At 42.9% G+C, this 23,611-nt stretch overlaps 1 protein-coding gene across 1 annotated transcript in view; it reads left to right on the forward strand.

The window, feature by feature from the left end:
* slc27a6 (solute carrier family 27 member 6) overlaps window positions 1–21,148 on the forward strand; it is a 79,200-nt gene extending 58,052 nt beyond the window's left edge. The window contains exons 9-10 of the mRNA XM_088356138.1: window positions 15,798–15,928; window positions 17,235–21,148. Of these exons, the coding sequence (XP_088212264.1) occupies window positions 15,798–15,928; window positions 17,235–17,411 (308 nt within the window). The 3' untranslated portion in view covers window positions 17,412–21,148. The remainder of the gene's footprint in view (window positions 1–15,797; window positions 15,929–17,234) is intronic.
* Window positions 21,149–23,611: the final 2,463 nt, after the last annotated feature.

Here is a 23,611-nt window from a genome sequence, read left to right on the forward strand (position 1 = left end):
TGGTTTAAAAAATAAAATACATAGAAAAAGCATTAACGCCCCCGTCACACGTACCAACGTGATTATGCAACGTAGCGTTTCAAATTGCATCCATATAGGGTTAACTGTCGAATTAAACACTCCTTTGAAAGCAAAACGCAGGTCAATATCGAGTAATCAAATGTGTCCCTTATAGGAATTGAAACCATAAAACCTATGGAGAACAGGCAAATTCCAAGCGCAATTGTGGAAAGTTAGATACTTGTTAGCGTAAGACCCAAACAGCAAAAGTAAAAATAGGAGTTTGTTAAAAATTACAGGGATTTCCGAGATGCGATTCTCCGCATGAAGGTTGATGCAGCAGTGCCAGCAATTGCTTTATCAGTGACAAAATGCAAAACATTTATAATACTTCAATTAAATACAACTTAAATTTAAGTCGTCTTCAATCAACATTTAGTTTCAAAACAACCCAATTTAATTTTGCTTTGCTGTGTTCACTTTAGATTGACGCATTAAATAAGAATAAATCAAAAAACACTCCTAAAAGGGGGTGACAGATATTTGGTGAACCATTTAAATTTGAATTGGAACCAAATTTGGCCAAGTGGCACTTGGGTCAAAACAATGTGGTCAACCTTTTAACTTAGCGGAGCACAAATTCAACTTTCAAGCATTAATTTATTTAAAACAACACGTTTCATTGCCAATTAATTAAAACGAGGGAGTCCTCATTTATTTATTGATATCATTAATATAATCGAAACATGAATGATAGGCGATCTGTCCATAGGGCTGCGACACAACGTCTCATACCAGATGATTTAAATGACACAGCAGGTGCTACGTCACAAAGCCTTGAAAGCAACATTGCGCGACTGACCAATGAAATCCAAAACGCAGTACAAATTCTAAGTTGTCTTGCACTAAAAGTTGTTGCCCGTTGTCACCTAAGTGAACAAAAAGTTGAACGGGCTAGCAAAACTCCAATGGCAAATCAGCCCGCCCGCACAGCCTAGCCATCTGCTAACCGAAGCTGAGACTGTCAAGCTGCACGAAAAAGTCTAAAATTTAACATGACAACTTACAGCAAGCACACACTCTGTCAGGGAACAAAAATAATTGCACAGTGCCGAATTCCAGATTTGTCAATTAAAAGAACAAATTGCAGAATTAGCAGACCAATAATCCGACACAAGGTTATTGGCTCGAGAAGCTGACAATGAACACGTAAAATATCGGTTAAGTCTTGATAAAAAAAAAATTAGTAGAGTTAACGCAAAACATTTCAATTATGAAAATTGAATCCGCCAATTAAAATAAACGTTACGTTTAAAAGCACAATTGTTAGCAACCAAAGCTAAACTTAGCCAGTGGCAGCAACTACTAGCCAGGCTAATGAGTACACTGAGGTTTCACCCAGGCAACAGCAAACGCCACAAGCTGACACCATTTATCACACAACTGGCTTAAATGTAGCCTCAGACGATTGGCCGCGCTCATGCGTGCTGTATCACAATCACCATGCCACTGGTACCGACTCCATCTCTTGAGTCACATGAATGGGCACTGGAAAGATTTACACAAAATAGCATAAAATGTGTCCAAGTTTGAACCGCACCCGGGAAATACCCATCACGTGGCCGAATACACCTAGGACATTGACACTGGCTCCAAAGGGTACCATCAGCCAACCTAGAAGACATACTGCACCTATCAGAATGTCATCAGGCCGCGCGGTCAAGCGACCACCACTCGCAGTCCTAAAGGACCCAGTAGCCTTGCAACAGGAAAGTTTGATGAAGCCCCTACTACACTGGGAACAATCCCAGCAAAAACAGTCAAACGGAAAAATGGGGAGTCTCCCCGGGATTTTTACCGTAGACTTAGGGACGCTTACTTTGAGGACTTAAACGTGCCTATTATGGAGGAGAAAATAAGTTTTAAAGAAGCGTTTAAGTCAAGTCAAGTCATTTTTATTTGTACAAAAAACCTTGACAATGAGCAATTCAAATACTTGGGCTTAGAGCTATGTCCATACACACTAACCAGCTCTGAGTTATGGGGTTTAGCTGATACAGGTTTTGCTTGGATGAAAACCAACAACCCTGGGAAGTCGCCCGAGGCCGTAAGTTACACCTTAAACCAAACATCCCCAATTGAACACAGCTTCTCACTGACGATGAAAATGTTGTACCCATCATAAAGTGCAGATGACATTGTCCATATGGTTCTAAACACACCCTCGGACACAGCGCACCTCCCCTGACAGATCGGATCTTGAGCTGTCACTCAGAAATCCCATTTAAAAAAGAAAAACGTCACAACAAAAAACCTTGCGATACAACCAGTTTCCAGGAGATGCCTGGCAACCACTCTGACATTGAGGAAAATTGCTCCTGTTAATTGTTCGAGTAGACTTGCTAACGATGATCAGCGAATACGTAGGGACTGTTGCCGTCAGTTTTCAGATGGGAATGTACAGGAAGCTGTCAAACAACTTGACAACATTGTCATGGCAGTCCCCACTGATTATTTTGAGGCACAGGTAAAACAAACAGCTAAGCACCTCTTGGATAATCTCACCGTTAAAAATGGGTCAAATGGATTTTATTTAAGAATATAATTAGAGCGATTTTTAGACTACGACACTCTTCTAGATCCAGGGTTGGAAAATACTGAAATGTCCCGAAATGTCAAATTCTAATGACTCCAAGGTATACTTAAAAAATGGATGGACTCTCCGTGCCAATAATTGCTATTTGACAATTAAATCATTTGCATCGACACTTACACACCTGGAGGCCATAGTGTTGTTACATTGAACAATTGGGCAATATAAAGAACTGATGCTCCCCGCTTTACGTACATTGTACTTAAGGATTCCGGCAGATCCGATCATTTTTTCGTGATGTCGAAAAATATCCTGACATTGCTGTATGTTAAATTTTGTCCGAGTATAGGACATTACTGTAGTGCATCTTTCCGCCGCGTGGCGCTGTGTGAGGTCACCCAGCATCCACACTGATGAAGAAATCCGGCTTCTACTTCCTGGTTTGTGTGTTATCATAACATCGTGTACTGTATCGCTAACGCGGCACAAACTTTGATGTTTTTATTGCTTAATATTTTGTGCATCCATTCAATATGATTAGTGTAAGGAAGAGGTGAGCAGTTTCTTTTGAAACGAAAGTGGAACAAAAAAGCTTGCGTTTGAGAAAATAGTCAGAACGCTTTTTTTTGGGCCACTATACCACTGAGGAGGACCTCTGGAAGCGCAAGTCCCAAAAGTAAGTAAAACCTCACTTAATATATGCTCTATAAAGATAAATAATTTTATATAATGTTCGAGAGCGTTCTCCATCCGGGCACCAGTGCTGTCGAATTCTCTTCCCCCTGAGATCCGACCTGCAACCTCAGTGGAAATGTTTAAATCTAAGCTTAAAACACACTTCTACTCTATAGCATATGAATAACCTATATATTGTTTTGTTGTTGACAATATCTCTGTACTGTTTGTAATTGCAACATCCATTGCAGCCTGGTCATCCTGAAAAGGGGATTACCACATGTGCGGTCCCTTTGCAAGGTTACTTCATTTTCCTCATGTTGAGGTTTTTGAGTTTTTTCTTGCCCTCATGTTGGTTTCAGATCAGGGCATGGTGTAATAATAGTCTGAAATAATAGTCTGTGCAATAAACTGTGGAACCCTTTGAGACTCATTGTGATTAAGGGCTATACTGTCGTGATTGCCTAAGTGAAGTCAGTGGGGCAATCGTTTGGCGCGTTCTGGTTCATGACAGAATACCCGGACCATGACATGGATCCAGCGGAGGTTTCTCTCCCCTCCGGAGAATGCGGAAATGCCGATCAGCAATCCGCGTTGCAGCGCCTACTCCACACTGAGGGCGCGGTACAGCAAATTGCCCATGACGTATCCACTCTGGTTCAGCAAGTGCAACGACACCAGCACTTGTTTGAGCAACATAAGCAACGCTGGGCAGGTTTACCCGACATATTATCACCGCGAACCAAGTCATCAGGCCAAAGCAATACTTCCCCGAGTTCCCGGCCACGATATCCGACTCCGCCCCTTACCGATCAGTCCGGCGCCGGCTTTGCTGAACCACGAGTGGGTGTGCCGGAGAAGTTCTGTGGGGATCCCGCCCAGATCCTCCCCTTCCTTGTAAATTGTCGGCTGATATTCGACCTGCAGCCCCGCAATTTCGGGACTGAAGCGGCGAAAGTGGCCTTCGTAAAAAATCATTTGTCTGGAAGAGCCAGTCTCTGTGGAACGGCCGCATATGAACGAGGGGCGACGGCTTGCACCTCATTTAGTCTCCTGCCCCAAGAAATGACTAAGGTTTTTGACTCTGGTTCCTCGTCGGCCGACGCCGCCCGTTCGTTCATGAACATTCGCCAGGAGAGACGTTCCATTGCCGATTACGCAATCGACTTCCATACGCTAGTGGCCAAAAGTCACTGGAATGAGGAGGCGCTGGTCGACGCCTACCTCCACAGTCTGGACGGTTACCTCAAGGATGAATTATAGTGTCCCACGCTCCTTCGGCAACACTTGACGAAGCTATTGACTTGACCGACCGGATTGACCGTAGGGTTCAGGTGAGACACAGGGAGAGGGGAGGTCCCAGCCAATTCGTCACCAGGCCAGTTCAAGAAGCAGATAATGTTACGAAACCCTCAACCGCGTCCACCAAACCCTATGAGATGATGGAGGTGGATTGTATTTCCCTCTCGGTCGAGGAACGCCAGCGTAGGCGTTCCGAACAGCTGTTTTTACTGCGGCGGCGAAGGTCATAGAGTGGCCAATTGTCCCCTAAAAGGCCAACGCTCGTCGGACATAGGGGACGTCCGATTGAGCTCGGCTTTAGTTTCGTGCCCCAAGACTAATAAACCGGTCCTCGAGGCCCATCTCCTTCTTCCCGGTTCATCTCAGTCCTTACATGCCCTGATCGATTCCGGCGCTGAAGCTAATATTGATCTGTCCCTCGCACGCAAATTGGGGATACCTGTTAAACCCCTTCCTAATCCGGTGTCAGCCCGGGCTTTAGATGGTCACCTGTTAGGCACCACGTCTCAAATAACGGAACCCATATAATTACAGTTGTCTGGAAATCACCGAGAGAATATCCGATTCCATTTACATCACTCCCCGAGCCGACCCCTCGTTCTGGGTCATCCATGGTTGGTCCAACAAAAACTCCCACTTTGACTGACGTACTGGGTCGATACTGGAATGGGGCATGGACTGTCACCTGTCTGCGAGCTGCTCCTTACCCTGATTGTTCTACTTCCACAAAGGCTCCACCAGATCTGTCCAAAGTCCCAGTTTGCTACCACCACCTACGGGAAGTGTTCAGTAAAGCTAAGGCCTCTTCCCTACCGCCTCATAGACCTTACGACTGTGCGATTGACCTTCTGCCAGGGTTCGCTCCTCCTCGGGGCCGCCTCTACTCCTTGTCAGTTCCCGAGAGGGAGGCTAGGGAGGAGTACATTTCTGATGCCTTGGCGGCTGGTATTACTCGGCCCCCCTCTTTTCCTGCGGGGTTCCTGTCGGAAAGAAGGACAGGTCACTCCGACCCTGTATAGACTATCGAGGGCATAATGACACCACAGTTGAAAATAGTTATCCTTTGCCACTGCTTGCCTCTGCTTTTGAACCTCTACAGGGGGCCACGAGCTTCACTAAGCTTGACCTGCGAAACACCTACTATTTAGTCCGAATCCGGGAGGGAGATGAGTGGAAAACGGCGTTCAACACACCCACCGGCCACTACGAGTACCTGGTAATTCCATTCGGGTTAATCAACGCCCCCGCCGTTTTCCAATCCTTGGTTAATGACATTTTACGAGATGTGCTCAATCGCTTTGTATTTGTGTACCTGGATGGTATTTTGATTTTTTCGAAGTCCCTCGAGGAGCACCAAAAGCATGTCCAGCTCGTTCTCCGTCGTCTCCTGGAGAACTCTATTTGTTAAAGTGGAGAAGTGCGAGTTCCATGCTGAGACTGTTTCGTTCCTGGGCTACATTGTGTCGGAGGGGAGCCTTCAGATGGACCCTGCCAAGGTATCAGCCGTTACCTCTTGGCCTGTCCCGGAGTCTCGCAAGAAACTTCAACAATTCCTAGGATTTGCCAACTTTTACCGGAGGTTCATCGGAACTACAGCTCAGTGGCAGCTCCCCTAACGTTCCTCACCAGCCCTAAGGAGCCATTCCGGTGGGTGGTCCCCCACTGCCAATGGGGTTTTCAACTGTCTAAAGAACCATTTCTCTACGGCTCCTATACTCCAGGTACCTGACGTCGCACGCCAACTTGTAGTGGAGGTGGAAGCTTCAGATGTGGGAGTGGGTGTCGTCCTGTCCCAGCGGTCAAACAAGGACCAGAAGATGCACCCGTGTGCCTTCTTTTCCCGGCGGTTATCCCCGGCCGAACGCAACTACGATGTGGGGGATCGTGAGTTGTTGGCCGTCAAATTTGCACTGGAGGAATGGCGGCATTGATTGGAGGGGGTAACGGTGCCGCTCTTAGTTTGGACAGATCACAAGAATTTGAAATATATATGAGATCGGCTAAGCGACTAGACCCACGACAGTCAGTTGGTCCCTCCGGACTCGGGTCCCGCAACGTGAAGCCCGACGCCCTCTCCCGGCAATTCCAGAAGTCAGACAAGCAACCTTCAGGGTCCTGCAACAGTTCTCCCGGCTTCCCGCATGGTAGCAGCTGTTTCCTGGGATATTGAAGCCCAATTCAGAGTGGCGCTACCAGATCAAGCCGGTCCCAGCTACTGTCCCGAGGGCCGACTATTCGTCCCTGAACCCTTACGGTCTGAAGTACTTCAATGGGGGAACGATTCTCGCCTGTCCTGCCACCCGGGGTCGGCTCGGACCCTTAGTTTTTTGTCCCGACGTTTCTGGTGGCCTTCCATGGCCAAAGATGTTCGAGGATACGTATCAGCCTGTCAAGTATGTGCCCAGAACAAGGGCTCTCTCCAACGTCCCGCCAGCCTACTCCACCCTTTGCCGGTTCCCCGTCGGCCGCGGTCCTATATCGCATGGACTTTGTGACAGGATTGCCAGTATCTGAGGGGATGACAACCGTACTTACCATAGTAGACCGGTTCAGCAAGATGGTCCATTTCGTGGCACTACTCAAACTCCCCTCCGCCAAAGAAACTGCGCAAGCAGTTCGCCTCCATGGCATCCCTCAGGACATTGTCTCGGACCGGGGTCCCCAGTTCTCGTCCGGGTTTTGGAAGGAGTTCTGCCCTCTGCTGAGAGCCTCAGTTATCCTCTCATCGGGGTTCCACCCTCAGTCCAACAGCCAGTCAGAGCGAGTTAACCAGGATCTGGAGATGGCGCTCCGCTGTATGGTCTCACGTGATCCATTGTCTTGGGCTCGGCAACTGGCATGGGTGGAGTATGCCCACAACTCCCTGGTTAGCTCCTCCACGGGAAGTTCCCCCTTCCAGTTCGTATATGGCTACCAACCTCCTATTTTCCCTAGCCAGGAGGGGGAAGCCTCCTGCCCGTCTGCTAGTGCTAACGCCCGCCGCTGTCGACGAACCTGGGCTTGTGCCCAGGGCCGCACTCCTCCGGGCAGGCAAGTCTGATTCAGTCGGGGCTAATGGACGGAGGAATTCAGCTCCGAACTACCATGTGGGCCAGAGTGTGTGGCTTTCATCTGCTGATCTGCCACCGAGGGTTGAGTCGAGGAAACTGTCTCCTCGATTTCTAGGCCCGTTCTCCATAGAAAAAAATATCAACCCCTCGGCAGTCCATCTCCGCCTACCAAGGTCTATGAGGGTGCCCCCCACGTTCCATGTCTCCCGGATCAAGCCCGTAAGCCAGAGCCCGTTGGCACCCGTACCGCCTCCTCCCCCAGCTCCGCGCCTTCTGGACGGGGAACCTGTCTACACTGTGCGTCGTCTGCTCCGCTCCTGACGCAGGGGTCGGGGTTTCCAGTACTTGGTCGACTGGGAAGGATATGGTCCGGAGGAGAGGTCATGGGTCCCCACCCGGCAGATCCTGGACCGATCTCTCGTGGCGGAGTTCCATCGACTACATCCAGACCAACCAGCGCCGCGCCGTGGTCGTCGACGTGGGTCCGATACCGCGACCCTTCCACCTGCGGTACCACCCCCTGCCGCCCCTCCGGATGCTGACGATGGGGTGTCTGTTCATTCAGAGGAATTCTGAGAGAGATCGGTGTTATATCTGTGGACTACTGGATGCACATTTTTGGATTATTGGTGACGTATTTTTGGGGATCACTTGTGACTTGCCTGTGTTTGCCTATGACTTTTTGTTCCCTTGGATTACCTGTGTTTCCCTGTGACATGTTTTGGATTTTTTTTTGTGGGACTTCTGGAGCCGTCCCTTGAGGGGGGGTTCTGTTGTGATTGCCTAAGTGAAGTCACCTGGGGCAATCGTTTGGCGCGCTGGACCGCACTTCCTGATTGGCTGACGTTCTCCACTTAAGCGGTCTGCGTCCAGAACGACGTCCGGTATACTCTTTGTATCCTCTTTGTATCCCTGAGTGCTTTGCTAGACTACTGTATATATATATATATATATATATATATATATATATATATATATATATATATATATACTGGACTGTCTCAGAAAATTAGAATATTGTGATAAAGTTCTTTATTTTCTGTAATGCAATTAAAAAAACAAAAATGTCATACATTCTGGATTCATTACACATCAACTGAACTATTTCAAGCCTTTTATTATTTTAATATTGCTGAATTTGGCTTACAGCTTAAGAAAACTCAAAAATCCTATCTCAAAATATTAGAATACTTCCTGAAACCAAGTAAAAAAATAATTTTATAACAGCAAAACTAAATCAAACATTTGAAAATGTCCATTGATGCACTCAGTACTTGGTTGCGAATCCTTTTGCACGGATTACTGCATCAATCCGGCGTGGCATGGAGGCAATCAGCCTGTGGCATTGCTGAGGTGTTATTAATGCCCAGGATGTTTCGATAGCGGCCTTCAGCTCATTTGCATTTGTAGGTCTGGTGTCTTTCATCTTCTTCTTAACTATACCCCACAAATTCTCGATGGGGTTCAGGTCAGGGGAATTAGCAGGCCAATCAAGGACAGTGATACCATGGTCAGTGCACCAGTTACTGGTGGTTTTGGCACTGTGGGCAGGTGCCAGATCATGCTGGAAGATGAAATCCCCATCTCCATAGAGCTTTTCAGCAGATGGAAGCATGTAGTGCTCTAAAATCTCTTGGTACACAGTTGCATTTACTCTGGACTTGATGAAACACAGTGGACCAACACCAGCAGCTGACATGGCTCCCCAAACCATTGCTGACTGTGGGAACTTCACACTGGATTTCAAGCAACTTGGATTTTGCTCCTCTCCAGCATTTCTCCAGACTCTTGCGCCTTGACTTCCAAATGAAATGCAAAACTTGCTTTCGTCTGAAAAGAGGACTTTGGACCACTCTGCAACTGTCCAGTGCTTCTTCTCCATAGCCCAAGTCAGACGCTTCTCCCGTTGTCTTGAGTTCAGAAGTGGCTTGACCATGGGAATACGGCTATTGTAGCCCATTTCACGGACACGTCTGTGAACTGTGGCTTTTGATACCTGGACTCCAGCTTCAGCCCACTGTCTTTGAAGCTCCCCCAAATTCTGGAAGCGGCTCTTCTTCACAATTTTGTTAAGGCTGCGGTCATCTCTCTTGGTTCTGCAGCGTTTCCGGCCACATTTTTCCCTTCCAACAGACTTTTTGTGGATATGCTTTGAAACTGCACTCTGTGAACAGCCTGCTCTTTGAGAAATTTCTTTTTGTGTCTTACCCTCCTGATGGAGGGTATCAATGATGGTCCTCTGGACAGCAGTCTTCCCCATACTTGTGATTTAGTTTACTGAACCAAGCTGAGTGTTTTTAAGGCTCAGGAAACCCTCGCAAGGTGTTTCGAGTTATTTAGATGATCCAGGTGATCAGTTGAATAGCCTACTTGTATACTTTTTCATGATATTCTAATATTTTGAGATAGGATTTTTGAGTTTTCTTAAGCTGCAAGCCAAATTCAGCAATATAAAATAATAAAAGGGTTGAAATAGTTCAGTTGATGTCTAATGAATCCAGAATGTAGGATATTTTTGTTTTTTTAATTGCATTACAGAAAATAAAGAACTTTATCACAATATTCTAATTTTCTGAGACAGTCCAGTATATATATTCACATTTACACATATATATATATATATATATATATATACATATACATATATACATATACATATATATATATATATATATACACATATACATATATACATATACATATACATATATACATATACATATACATATCTATGTATATATATACACATATACATATATACATATACATATACATATATACATATACATATATACACATATACATATATCTATATATACATATATATACATATATACATATACATATATATACATATATACATATACATATATATATATATATACACATATACATATATATATATCTATATATACATATATATATACAGATATACATATACATATATATATATATATATATAAACATATACATATATATATATATATATATATATATATATATATATATATATACACATATACATATATGTATATATATATATATATATATATATATATATATATATATATATACACACATATATATATACATATACATATATATATATATATATATATATATATATATATATATATATATATATATATATATATATATATATATATATTATCTCATCTCATCTCATTGGCTACACCGCTTATCCTCAGTAGGCTCGCGGGGGTGCTGGAACCCATCTTAGCAATCATCGGGCATTGGGCAGGGGACACCCTGAACTGGTTGCCAGCCAATCGCAGGGCACACGGGGATAGCCAACTCACTCGCTCATTCACACCTAGGGACAATTTGGACCGGCCAATTTACCTGAAATGCATGTTTTTGGAATGTGGGAGGAAACCGGAGTGCCCAGAGGAAACCCACGCAAGCACAGGGAGAACATACAAACTACGCACAGGAAGTCTGGAGCTGGATTTGAACCAAGGCATGAACTGTGCCGCATATGCGCTAACCACTGCGCCGCCGTGCTGCCCTATACATATTATATTATATATATATATATATATATATATATATATATATATATATATATATATACCGTATTTTCCGCACTATAAGGCGCACCTACAAGCCTTTATTTTTTTCAAAAGCTGACCATGCGGCTTATAATACAGTGCGCCTTATTTAGGGATCAACATTAAGTTTTCCAACTAACTTGCAGCCGCCGACTAGACTTTCCCCCGAACGGCAAGTAGTCCGCGGTGTATGCTGGGATTTATTTACCGGCGTTTCATTGGCTAACCAATGTGTCAATCATCATTTGAATCGATCACTATTGGCTAAAGTTATTCGGAGGTCAAGAGGTGGATCCTTGTTTATCATTTACAGGCTGCCATTGGCTTGAACGGCAACACAAATCCTGCAATTGGCCAAAAAAGATGAATGTTTATGGCACGTGGCTGACGGCATAGAGAAAGCATTTTTTTCTATTCTGTATTTGAAATTATTTTATTCTCCTGGATTTACTACACTCACAGATATAAGAGGACATTGCCTGCACATTATTCTGAACGACTTCGGTGAGCTACTTCGGGTTTAATATTTTCCCTGTATCTTGTTTCAGACTGAACTCGATGTTTTTGTGATAAGCGGTGCAGATAATGGATGGAATGGAGTGTCTATTTTTAAATTAAACTCAATTCCAAGTGTCATATGCAGAGTAAAGTTGCGAGCGAAAAAGAAAATAGATGCTAAGGAATGGTTAGCATTTCTTGAATCCCAAGACTTTAACCTTCCGAATGATGGAACGATGCATTTGAGTGACATCTTACGGACACCGCATTCGCACGTGTTCTCGACACGTATTTGCGTCTTTGCAAGCTTTGGGAATGTTAAGGGGGTAAGAAGTTGGACCGAACTATCTGACTGTTTTGTCCGCGTTCCCATTGTAGCGCCTTATAATCCGGTGCGTCTTATCTATGTCAAAAATAGGACCAAAAACTATTTTTTCGGGGTGCGCCCTATAACCCGGTGCGCCTTATAGTGCGGAAAATACAGTATATATATATATATATATATCTACATATACCACAGCCATATCCCCTTAGTATCTGTATATAGATCTCATCAACCCCTGGGGCCTAGCTTTTTGACTACCTCAGTGACTTCAACAACAGACATATGAGAGCCTTGACTTTTGCAATGCATCAGAAGATGGAAAATGACTAATTTGACGACCATTTTGTTTTTACCGATGAGGCGACTTTCCATGTAAATGACTTAGTTAACAACCATAACAGGTGCATATGGGGTTTTGAAAACCCACATGAACTTGAGGATCAGCGAGATTTCCCAAAGCTTTTTGTGCTATGTCGAAATAAGCTGTTTTTCTGGACAGAGCAACAGTGAATAGTTTCTTGAAATGATAGAAAACTGTTTAATGGATAAATTTGAAAACAAAATGGTCGTCAAATTTGTTATTTTCCATCTTCTGATGCATTGCAAAAGTCACGGCTCTCATATCTCTGTGATTGAAGTCACTGAGGTACTCAAAAAGCTAGGCCCCAGGGTTTGATGAGATCCGCCTATAGTTCATTAAGGGCGCGTCATGGTTGACACACCTCTGCAAAATCGCGTGAACATCGGGGCCAGTGCCTCTGGATTGGAAAAATTGGGGTGGGGGTTCCCCTTTTCATGAATGGGGACCGGAGAGTGTGTTACAACTCCAAGGGAATCACACTTCTCAGCCTCCCCAGTAAGGTCTATTCGGGGGTACTGGAGAGGAGGGTCAGTCAGGAACTCGAATTTCGGTTTCAAGAGGAGCAGTGGGGTTTTCGTCCTGGCCGTGGAACAGTGGACCAGCTCTAAACACTCTGCAGGGTCCTTAAGGGTGCTTAGGAGTTTGCCCATCTGGTCTACGTGTGTTTTGTGGACTTCAAGAAGGAATTCCACCATGTTCCTCAGGGAGCCCTGGGGGGGTTGCAAGAGTATGGGTTACCGTACAGTCTTATCTGGGCTGTGCTGTCCCTGTATGCGTGGGGCCAGAGTTAGGTCCCCATTGCCAGCAGCCAGTCCGATTCGTTTCCAGTGGGAGTTGGTCTCCACCAAAGCGGATCTTTGTCAGAATTCTGTTATGAACAGAATCCTGACAAAGAGCAACAGGACCTATATTTTCTCTCTTTCTTTTCACGTAGCCTGTTTATTCTCTCTTTCTTTCTCTCTCTCTCGCTTTTTTGACTCTCATTTTCTCTATTAATCTCTCTCTTTCCCTGTATGTCTGTCTCCCCTGGTCCGGCCCCAAGTTACAATGAGTTTGACACCACTGCTTTTTAATTAAAGCGGAGGCCTAAAACCATCATCCAGAGGTCCGCAAATGGCTTCGGGCCACGACTTTGAGACATGCCTAAAAAGAATCAGTATGTTCAAGTGAGCTTCACCCATCTTGTTGGGAGAGTCCTTCAATCTTTGAAGTTGGAGCCAGGAGAGCACCTGTGGTACGCGGGCTTGGTTTGAAAGTTGTACCTTTGTAAAATATTGAATGCATAATTATTCTTATGATCATTGTTGTAATCATAACCATTATCATTATATAAATCGTCAACTTACATTCTTCATTAGGAAAATGGGTGTCTCTCAGTGACTGGCTGGCAAACTTAGCGTTAGTACTGAGAGGATGTCCACTTGTGGCATCAACAATAAACAACTTTTTTAACAGGTTTGACCATCCCAGAGTACAAATTCACACTTCCAGCAGTATCCTTGTGTTGAAAAATAAAATAATAAAATACAAAAATACCCAATGTAACGTTTTGCTATAGAGTATTTAAATAGTGCTACGGAAATACACACTGTAGTAAAAATAGGATAATAGGCAATTGTGGGGGTGGTGTTTTACTCCCCCGGGTGGAGTTAAAGAGCCTCATGGCATGAGGGATAAATTATCTCCTCAGTCTGTCTGTGGAACAAGACAGTGACAGCAGTCTGTCGCTGAAGCTGCTCTTCTGTTTGGAGATGATGCTGTGTAGTGGATGTTATGAATTGTCCATGATTGACCGCAGCATGTTCAGTGCCCGTCTCTCTGCTACAGTTGTTAGGCTGTCCATCTCTGTGCCCACAACAGAGCACGCCTTCCTCACCAGTTTATTAAGACGAGAGGCATCTTTCTTAGCGCTGCCTGCCAAACACACTGCCGCATAGAAGAGGGCGCTTGCCACAACAGTCTCATAGAACATTTGCAGATGTTGAAGGAAGCCAGCCTGTGGAAGTACAGTCGGCTTTGTCCTTTCCTGCATAGAGCTTCTGTGTTGGCAGTGCAGTCCAGTTTATTGTCCAGCTGCACACCCAGGTATTTGTAGGTCTGGACAAACTCTACATAGTCTCCTTTGGTAGTTTCAACTTCCGGTTGAGGGATAGTCCTCCTGAAGTCCACCACCATCACCCTGGTCTTGGTGGTGTTCAGGTGCAGATGGTTAGCGTCGCTCCATTGGACAAAGTCCTGGATCAATTTCCTGTACTCCTCCTCCTGCCCACTTCTGATACATCCCACAATAGCAGTGTCATCAGCAAACTTCTGCATGTGACAGGACTGAAAGTCAAACGTATACAGAGTGAATAGTATCGGAGAGAGCACGGTCCCCTGCGGCGTTCCCGTGCTGCTGACCACAGAGTCAGATGTACAGCCTCCTGTTTCACATACTGGGGTCTGCCTGTCTGGTCGTTCGTAATCCATGCTACAAGGTGTGAGCTTACTCACATCTCTGTCAGTTTACCACTAAGTAGCAGAGGTGGTATGGTGTTGAAGGCACTGGAGAAGTCCAAAAAGGTAATCCTCACAGCACCCCTGCCCCTGTCCAGGTGAGAGAGGGATCGGTGTTGCATGTAGACCAGTGGTGGCGAACAAGTTTGACACAAAGAGCTGAAATTTTTAACTGTGAGAGTCACAGAGCCACCCCACGCACTGACCTGCCATGACAGACAGACACAGACAAACCCACACAATTAAAAACAATTTATTTCCCATAACACACTCCTCTCCTTACAATACAACAAGTATTGTTCTTGTGTTGATTTCAAGGAAAGTGTCCACCCTCAATACACAAAAAAAAACTAAACATGAAACAAGGCAAAGAGCCACAATATATAGAAAATATGATGAGCGGAGCAGCGTCTGACCTGAAGCATGTCAACCCCTGCATTTACCAGGTGGCAGGGATGGGAAGCTGCGTCGTGGGCGAGTTTCTGGACTAGTTTACAGGCTGGGGGGCGTCGTTGGTGTCATGCTCTTTCCGGACATTTTCATCATCTTACCTAGTGTTTAATATTCTGTGTACAGTAATGCTAATTGTAATTCACCCTGGTCAATCCTGGAAGGGGGATTACCACATGTGAGGTCCTTTCTCAAGGTTTCTCTTTTCTCCTCACACTGAGGTTTTTGAAATGTTCCTTGCCCGCATGCTGGTTTAAGATCAGGTAATTGTGTCATTGTAATCCTGTGCAGTCCTTTGAGACATTTTTGTGATTAAGGGCTATATAAATAAATGTGACTTGACTTTACTTGACTGAGAGACGCCCATTTTCCTAATGAAGGATGCAAGATGATGATAAATATAACGATAATGGTTATGATTACAACAATGAATAAAGTATCTATCTATCTATCAATCTATCCAATCTTTTCGAAGGGCACGAGGGAAGAGCTGGAATGGCTTCTGTGGTTTTAAGAGCCGGATTCCTGTTTGATGGGAAGGCACTTTTTGAACATGTGGTCAAGGAGCTCCCCACATATGCTCGACCCCTCTTCATAAGACTTCAGGTAATCTACGGCTTAAGTGTCTCCTATATGTGTGTGTGTGTGTGTGGGTGGAGGGTGGGTGTCTAATTCTTGTTGTCATGCATATCTATTTATTTTTTTATTCATCTTTTCTAATATTTAGCATATACAAATGGACAAATTCTGCGGCAAATGTGACAGTTAGGGATGGGCTCTAGCATGTTGTCATTATCATCTACTCGTTAGCATGTAGTTGTTAGCATCTACTCGTTAGAATCTACTCGTTAGCATGTATCTCTTACCATCTATTTGTTAGCACGTAGTTATTAGCATCCACTTGTTGGCTTGTAGTTGTTAGCATCTACTGGTTGTATGTAGTTGCTAGCACGCACCCGTTACCATCTACTCATTAACATGTAGTCATTAGCATCTACTCATTAGCATGTATTCTTTTGTGTGTAGTCGTTAATATGTAATTGTTAATATGTAGTCGTTAGCTTCAACTCGTTAGCATGTAGTTGTAAGCATCAACTTGTTATCATGCGGTCGTTAGCATCTACTCGTTAGCATTTACTCAGTTCCATATAGTCATTAGCATCTAGTCACTGGCATGTAGTCGTTAGCATGTGGTTGTTAATATGTAGTCGTATATCTCCATTGTTCTGGAGATGGAAAAAAACTATTCCAGTTATATTATTAAAATGTAACTGAAACGACAGATTAGGGTCCAATATGACCCATACTTATTTGACTGAGACACTCTGGGTGATATTACATTTGTCAAACTACAGAGCAGTGTTTGAGAACAAGTCAAAAGATTGACCTGAAACAATAATTAACATGTCAGTTTTTTTCAGGGTTAGGGCGTAAGAAATTAAGTGATATCCAACTTTTTATCTCAGTGAGGCAAGCCCCCAGACTTCAACAACTTAAGGTAGCATTTTCCTCCATTGACAGATAGTGTTGAGTGCAATTTGCGTATCAAAAGAAAATAACATTATACTTGCAAATAATATCACCTAGCGAAAGCATAGAAAATAACAAAAGGGAGATGCGACCAAGCAACGAGCGCTGTGGAACGCCACTGTTAATAAACGCTAAACGGCTCGGAGGTCACATCACCATATAAATTTGTATTTGTTGTCCACAAGTACATTTTGACAAGTTAAGTGAAACCCCTTTCTTCCTCCAGTTACAAATTGATCCAGTATACCACAACTAGCGTGACAAGTACATTGTTCTTGCAGACTCCAAAATTCAATTTATAATCTGATTGAAAAGTTTTTGTCTTACTTGCCATTTTTTATTGTTTAACTGCTTACCAATGATAATGTGTTTGTCTCAGCAGATGGTGATGGAAATTACATGCACATTCAAACAGCAGAAGTTCCAGTTGGTTCGAAGTGGATTTAATCCCTCGACAATATCAGATTCTCTTTACGTGTTGGATTACCAACAGAAAAACTATGTTCCGTTAACAAAAAATGTCTACCAGAGTATCCTGTACGGAGAACGAAAGCTGTAGGACTGTGAGTGCTAGTCAGAGTAATGGCAGAGATCTGTGTAAAGTTTAATTAATTTAGCCTTACTTTTTTTATCTTTTCCTATTTTAAGTGTGGTCGGAAGCAGGGATGTCAAACTCAGTTTGGGTGTGGGGCCAGATCCCAGAAATGTTTAGCTTTGTTTTTCAATGTTATGCTTTATCATTCAGTAACCTACCCGACTTAGAGATATTTTCTGAACACAGCACATCATCAAAGCGGCGCTGCCACGAGCGGCTGCCTTTTCCAGCAGCTGCCCAATTGTTTTATTGTCTGCTCCTATCTTCGGTGTTTTTTCTTCCCGTTTTGACAACTACACTATGGATTACTTCTATCCTATGGACATGGGTTTTAGCGCACAATAAATGTGTGTACTCAAGAAATTTCAACTCCTTGACCTAAAGAATTCTCGTGCCGGCGTGATGAAGGGGCCCATGGTGAAAGGACAGTCGGAGTTAGCGAAGCGGCTAGCAGCGTTATAAGTCTTCGGTACCATCCGCAATCATGGTAAATGCGAACTCACGACCAAATAAGACCATCGAGTGCGGGTGGAAAACATCGAAGCGCACAGGGAACGCAGTTGCTGTGTTTTTTTTCAAAATAGAAAAAAAGCAATTAAAAAGAAGTCAAGTCATTTTTATTTGTATAGCCCTTAATCACAAGGAGTCTCAAAGGGCTGCACAGACCACGGATTATTGCAAACCACAGACTATTATAACACTATCCCCTGAGAGCAAGGAAAAACGCAAAAACCTCAAAATGAGGAAAATGAAGAAACCTTGAGAAGGGACTGCACATGAGGTAATCCCCCTTCAAGGATGACCAGCTTGCAATGGAAGAAAGTCTACAAAAAAGAGAGAGAAAATACTTTTTGGGGCCTCTTGTTTGGTCTTCTGTTGCGTTCAAATATTTTCCAAATATATCAAGTCCATATTGTTACCAACAATATACTTTCACTGAAAAGAGTGATTAAATACAGTTCTGTATTCTGCAACTAACTAAATATATCCCCCAAAAAATTTGTCTTAATAAAAGAAATGTTAAAAATACAAAGTAACTGTCATGTAAAATGTGTTATGAAAATAACATTTGTGGGCCGTACAACCTTTTCAATAGTACATTAGTCAATTCATTGAAATGTGAAAAATAATTTAGAGTTGGCGGAATTCAGCAAAATGTAACTTGACTCTATCTTTTAGACAGATATCTAAGTTTCCTCTGGGCACTCTGGTTACCTCCCGCATTCCAAAAACATGCATGTCAGGTTAATTGGCCGGTCCAAACTGTCCCTAGGTGTGAATGAGCGAGTGAACGGTTGTCTGTTTCTGTGTGCCCTGCGACTGGCTGGCAACCAGTTTAGAGTGTCCCCTGCCCACTGCCCGAAGATAGCTGGGATGGGCTCCAGCGACCCTACTGAGGATAAGCGGTGCGGATAATGGATGGATGGAAGTATAAAAAGTATTGGAAAAAAACTATTATTTACCTATGTCAAGTTGCCCTAAGAGGTGGGTGATACTCGTTATTTGGGTATAGAACTAATCGGAGTAAATACTGGATAGTATAAAGTTACATTTTTTTCTCTCTCCCCAGTTAGTTTCTATTTACGATAAGTACAAACATTTCAGGCACTTAAATGTTTATTTTCTAATTTTCTTTATTAAATAACTACAGTGCAGTTTAAAACAGTATAAAACACAAATATAAATATTTCTACTGCAACTGTTTTGAAACAAAAGCCCAGGAAGTCATACCAAACAAAGCACCATTGTAATAGAAATACTTTATAACAACTAAAATGCCTTCCATTGAACAATGTTTTGAAAATAAAGTGTCAGTTGTCTCTTATTCCCAGCCGTTGGCTCTCTGCTTCAAGGAAGAATCCCGTTTGGCTCCTTTGCCATAATGACAATGATTACAAGTTTTTTTTCAGGAACAGTAACATGTTCACACATTTGGTTGCAGCTTCTTACTTTTATATATACCACAGCCATATCCCCCCTAGTGGGAGGTGGCTAGAGTCATTTCTGACTCTTTTTGAGAGATTGATTCAGAGGAGGGGATTCTCAGCCCCCTCACTCAACCCAACTGAGGTGTTGGGAGTCATTAGGTGACCAAACCCCCCAATTTCAACCCTTCATGTTGAACGCCAAGCAGGGAGGCAACGGGTACCAATGTTTAAGTCTTAGGTAAGACTCAGAAAGTAGCAGAGGGCACTGGATGAGAGCGAGAGGGGTTCCGCTAACTACGCAGAGAAGCAGCACTTTTAGGAAATCGGTGAATATTCCAAGCATCGAGCCCAGGACAATAGTGTGATCCGGTTCAAGTACTCGCTTAATATCGCTAATTGGATTGATCCTCCCGCCCAAGTTGGCATACCTTGGTCTGCCTGTTGAATAACCACTCCTATTTTTAAAAAAATAGGATGCAATGGTAATCAAACCCAGTTTCGCAGCAGAAAAAAATATTATCTCTAAGTATATTCGGGTGGGCATTGCTTGGACGTACTTGTTTTGCACTTGAAGACAGCTAGTTGTTCTCCATGTGTTTAATTCTACTTATTTGAAGGAAATGTATTTTTTTCTCCGTGTGACCCTCAACTACTTCCATGTTGGTGCAATCTTATTACAATAAGACAAAGTTCAACAGAAAAAAAAACAAACAAAATAAATAAAACACAAAGACAACATGAATTCTAAACTACATCAGAAGAATATCTAGCTAAAATAGCGTCTGGAAACTCTTGTCTTTGACATTCCGAATTTAAGTAATCAAGTGGATATAAATGGAAAACTCAAAATGTTGACTATATATGCAGTGACATTTTACAGTCTTCCAACACACTCCAGTAATAATGGCAAGTGACCTGGAGTTGTCTACAGAACCACGACATAAATATTACAAAAGTAAAAAAAAAAAATCCTGAGTTTAATATTCATTGACAAAAATTAAGATAAATATAACATTGTGTTGTCTCCATTTGTGTTTATTCATGAATAAGAAAAATTGGATGGGTCCACAGGCCCAGGGCCCCCATCATTTTTTAACACAATGATCTGTGCAGTCCTTTGAGACTGTGATTAGGAGCTATACAAATAAACATGACTTGACTAATACAATAAATAATAACAAATATATGTTTATTTTGTGCACTTTTAAGGAAGTGCATGTTGTGGGATTTCTAGGTAATTTCTTTGAAGGTTACCAGATAAAATGTATGTACAAGTTAGTATAGTGCCTGGTATTGGTATCAATGACTACTCAAGATTCGATTAGCACTATCGGTCTTAACAGTGGTATCAAATGTCCTTAGTATTTTGCCATTACACTCCTGTATTTTGCCTTGAAACATTTACTGTAAATAGAGCCATTGTCTGTGTTGTGAAAAGGAATTAAGGGTCATACGACTAAGCCAAAATAACATACTGAATATTTTCTAAGCATTTTAATGAGTTCGTTCTTTTTTGTTCTGCTTATTTCATACAATTGGTCCAAGCGTTGATTTTTTTTTTTTGTGCCACGATGCTCCTGGCCAATGATTACATCTCTTATCGAAACATTTTGGGCTGTTCTTTAGGAACTTGGATATATGAAAAGTTTCTTGGCACCATTATCATGATATGACTTACAGTGGTGGGGAAACTTCCTCCTAGGACCAGGCAGTTTTAATCCGGCACACCAAACAGAAAAAGTAAAAATCTAATAATAATACTCATCTCATCTCATCTCATTAGCTACACCGCTTATCCTCAGTAGGGTCGCGGGGGTGCTGAAGCCCATCCCAGCAATTATCGGGCAGTGGGCAGGGGACACCCTGAACTGGTTGCCAGCCAATCGCAGGGCACACAGGGACAGACAACTCACTCGCTCATTCACACCTAGGGACAATTTGGACCGGCCAATTCACCTGAAATGCATGTTTTTGGAATGTGGGAGGAAACCGGAGTGCCCGGAGGAAACCCACGCAAGCACGGAGAGAACATACCAACTCAGCACAGGAAGTCCGGAGCTGGATTTGAACCCACGCAGGAGGTTCCCAAGACATGAACTGTGCCGCACATGCGCTAACCACTGCGCCGCCGTGCTGCTAATAATAATACTATATTTCCAAAGTATGGGGTGCAATTAAAAACCCCAAATTTGCCCACAAAATTTAAAATGCACCTTATAATCCATCTATTATCTAAACCTCTTATCCTCAGTTGGGTCGCAGGGTGCTGGAGGCCATCCCAGCTATCTACCGTGGAGTGGGCAGGGGACACCCTGAACTGGTTGCCAGTCAGTTACAGGGCACACAGAGACGGACAAGTCACTCGCTCGTTCACACCTAGGGACAATTTGAACCAGCCAATTAACCTGACATGCATGTTTTAGGAATGTGGGAGTAAATTGAAGTTCCCGGAGTAAACCCAAGCAAGAAAATGAAAACTCCACACAGGAAGGTTCGATCTCATAACCTCACAACTGTGCCGCACACGCTCTAACCACTGCGCTGCCGTGCTGCCCACCTCATAATTCGTTTTTCCCAATAGAGTAAATAAATCTGGATTTCATAATGTTAAATTCAAAGTTTAGTAGTTACTCGAAATAAGGAACGAAGACATCAATGGATTTTGCACCTCCACGAAGAAACAGAGAGACAAGCCTTTAGATAAGAGAATCCCATTCTTTTTTATACATTCAAATGGCTAGCTCGTTCATCTCACCATTTATTTCTCAATAATTTAAATACAACCTCTAGAAAAAAAGTATGGAATCATCATTTTTGTACAAGTACTATCTACGACGTCTTATTCTGTAGAACAAACTCAGATAAAAAGCATGACAAAAAGAATAGTTTTTCAAAAGTTTAACTCCTTGGCATTCAGAAACATGAAAATAAATTAATAAAAAAATTGTGGTGGTCAGTAAACGCTATTTTTATCCACCAAGCACAAAGAAAAAATATGGTGTCACTTCATTCTGAGGAAAAAAATATGGAATCATGAAAAACAAAGAAATAATCAAAACATACAGTATAAGTAGTACAGTATTTACCTTTGGCTTTTATAACAGCTTGTAGTCTCTGAGGCATGGACTTGATGAGTGACAAACAGTATTCTTCAATCTGGTGCCAACTCTCTTTGATTGCAGTTGCCAGATCATCTTTGTGAGTCGGAGCTTTGTTGTCGACAAATTGTTTTAATTTCCACCATGGGTTTTCATTTCGGTTGAGATCTGGGGTATTTGCAGGCCATGACTTTTACTGGATGTGTCTTTCTCCAAGGAATGCTATCACAGCAAGTGCTCTGTGGCATGATGCATTGTAATCTTGGAAAATGAGTTAATCTTCCCCAAACATTTTTTTAAATTGAAGGAATAAGAAAGCTGTCATAAATATGAATGTAAACTTTTGCGTTTATTGCAGATTAGACCACAGCCATCTTCCCAGTGCCTTTGCCTAACATGTAGCCCCATATTGTTAAGGACTGTGGGAATTCAGATTTTTTTCTTTAGGCAGTCCTCTTTGTAAATCTCACCGGAATGGAACCCAAAAAAGTTCCAGCATCATCGCCTTGTCCGATGCAGATTCGAGACTCATCACTGAAGATAAGCTTCATCCAGTCATCTACAGTCTATGATTGCCTCTCCTTAGTCCATTGCAGTCTTGTTATTTTGTGTTTAAACCTCAACTGTGGTTTCCTTTTAGCTTTCCTATATGAAAATCTCATTTCCTTTAGGAAATTTTGAACCGTTCTGTAATATACATTAAATCAGACTTCCTCCCATTGCCTTTTCATTTGTCTTGTCGTGCATTTTCTGTTTTAAAGACATATGGCCTTTAGTTGTTTGTCTTGACGCCAACATGTCTTCCTTGGCCTAGCAGTATGCTTGACTTTAACAATCTTCCCATGGAGTTTGTACTTGGTACAAATCTTCAATACAGCTGACTGAACAGGTCACATCTTAAGCAACAATATGCGTAGCCTTACCTTCTGAGAGAAGTTTGATGATCCTGTCATTGGTCTCAAGAGATATCTCTATTGTTGGATTCAAGATTCTTGCCAATCCACATAGTCCAGGAGCACTCCAAGGTGTGATAACTGCACTGGTTTTAATGCTGACTAACGAGCAGACTTAATGTGAGCCAGATGCCCAATTAAGGAAAGGAAATTTACACGGTATGCTCTTATTTTGTACACAAAAT

The sequence above is a fragment of the Urocampus carinirostris genome, chromosome 16 (assembly GCF_059441175.1).
Source record: "Urocampus carinirostris isolate Australia breed hairy pipefish chromosome 16, RoL_Ucar_1.0, whole genome shotgun sequence".
In the NCBI taxonomy this organism is placed as follows: domain Eukaryota; kingdom Metazoa; phylum Chordata; class Actinopteri; order Syngnathiformes; family Syngnathidae; genus Urocampus; species Urocampus carinirostris.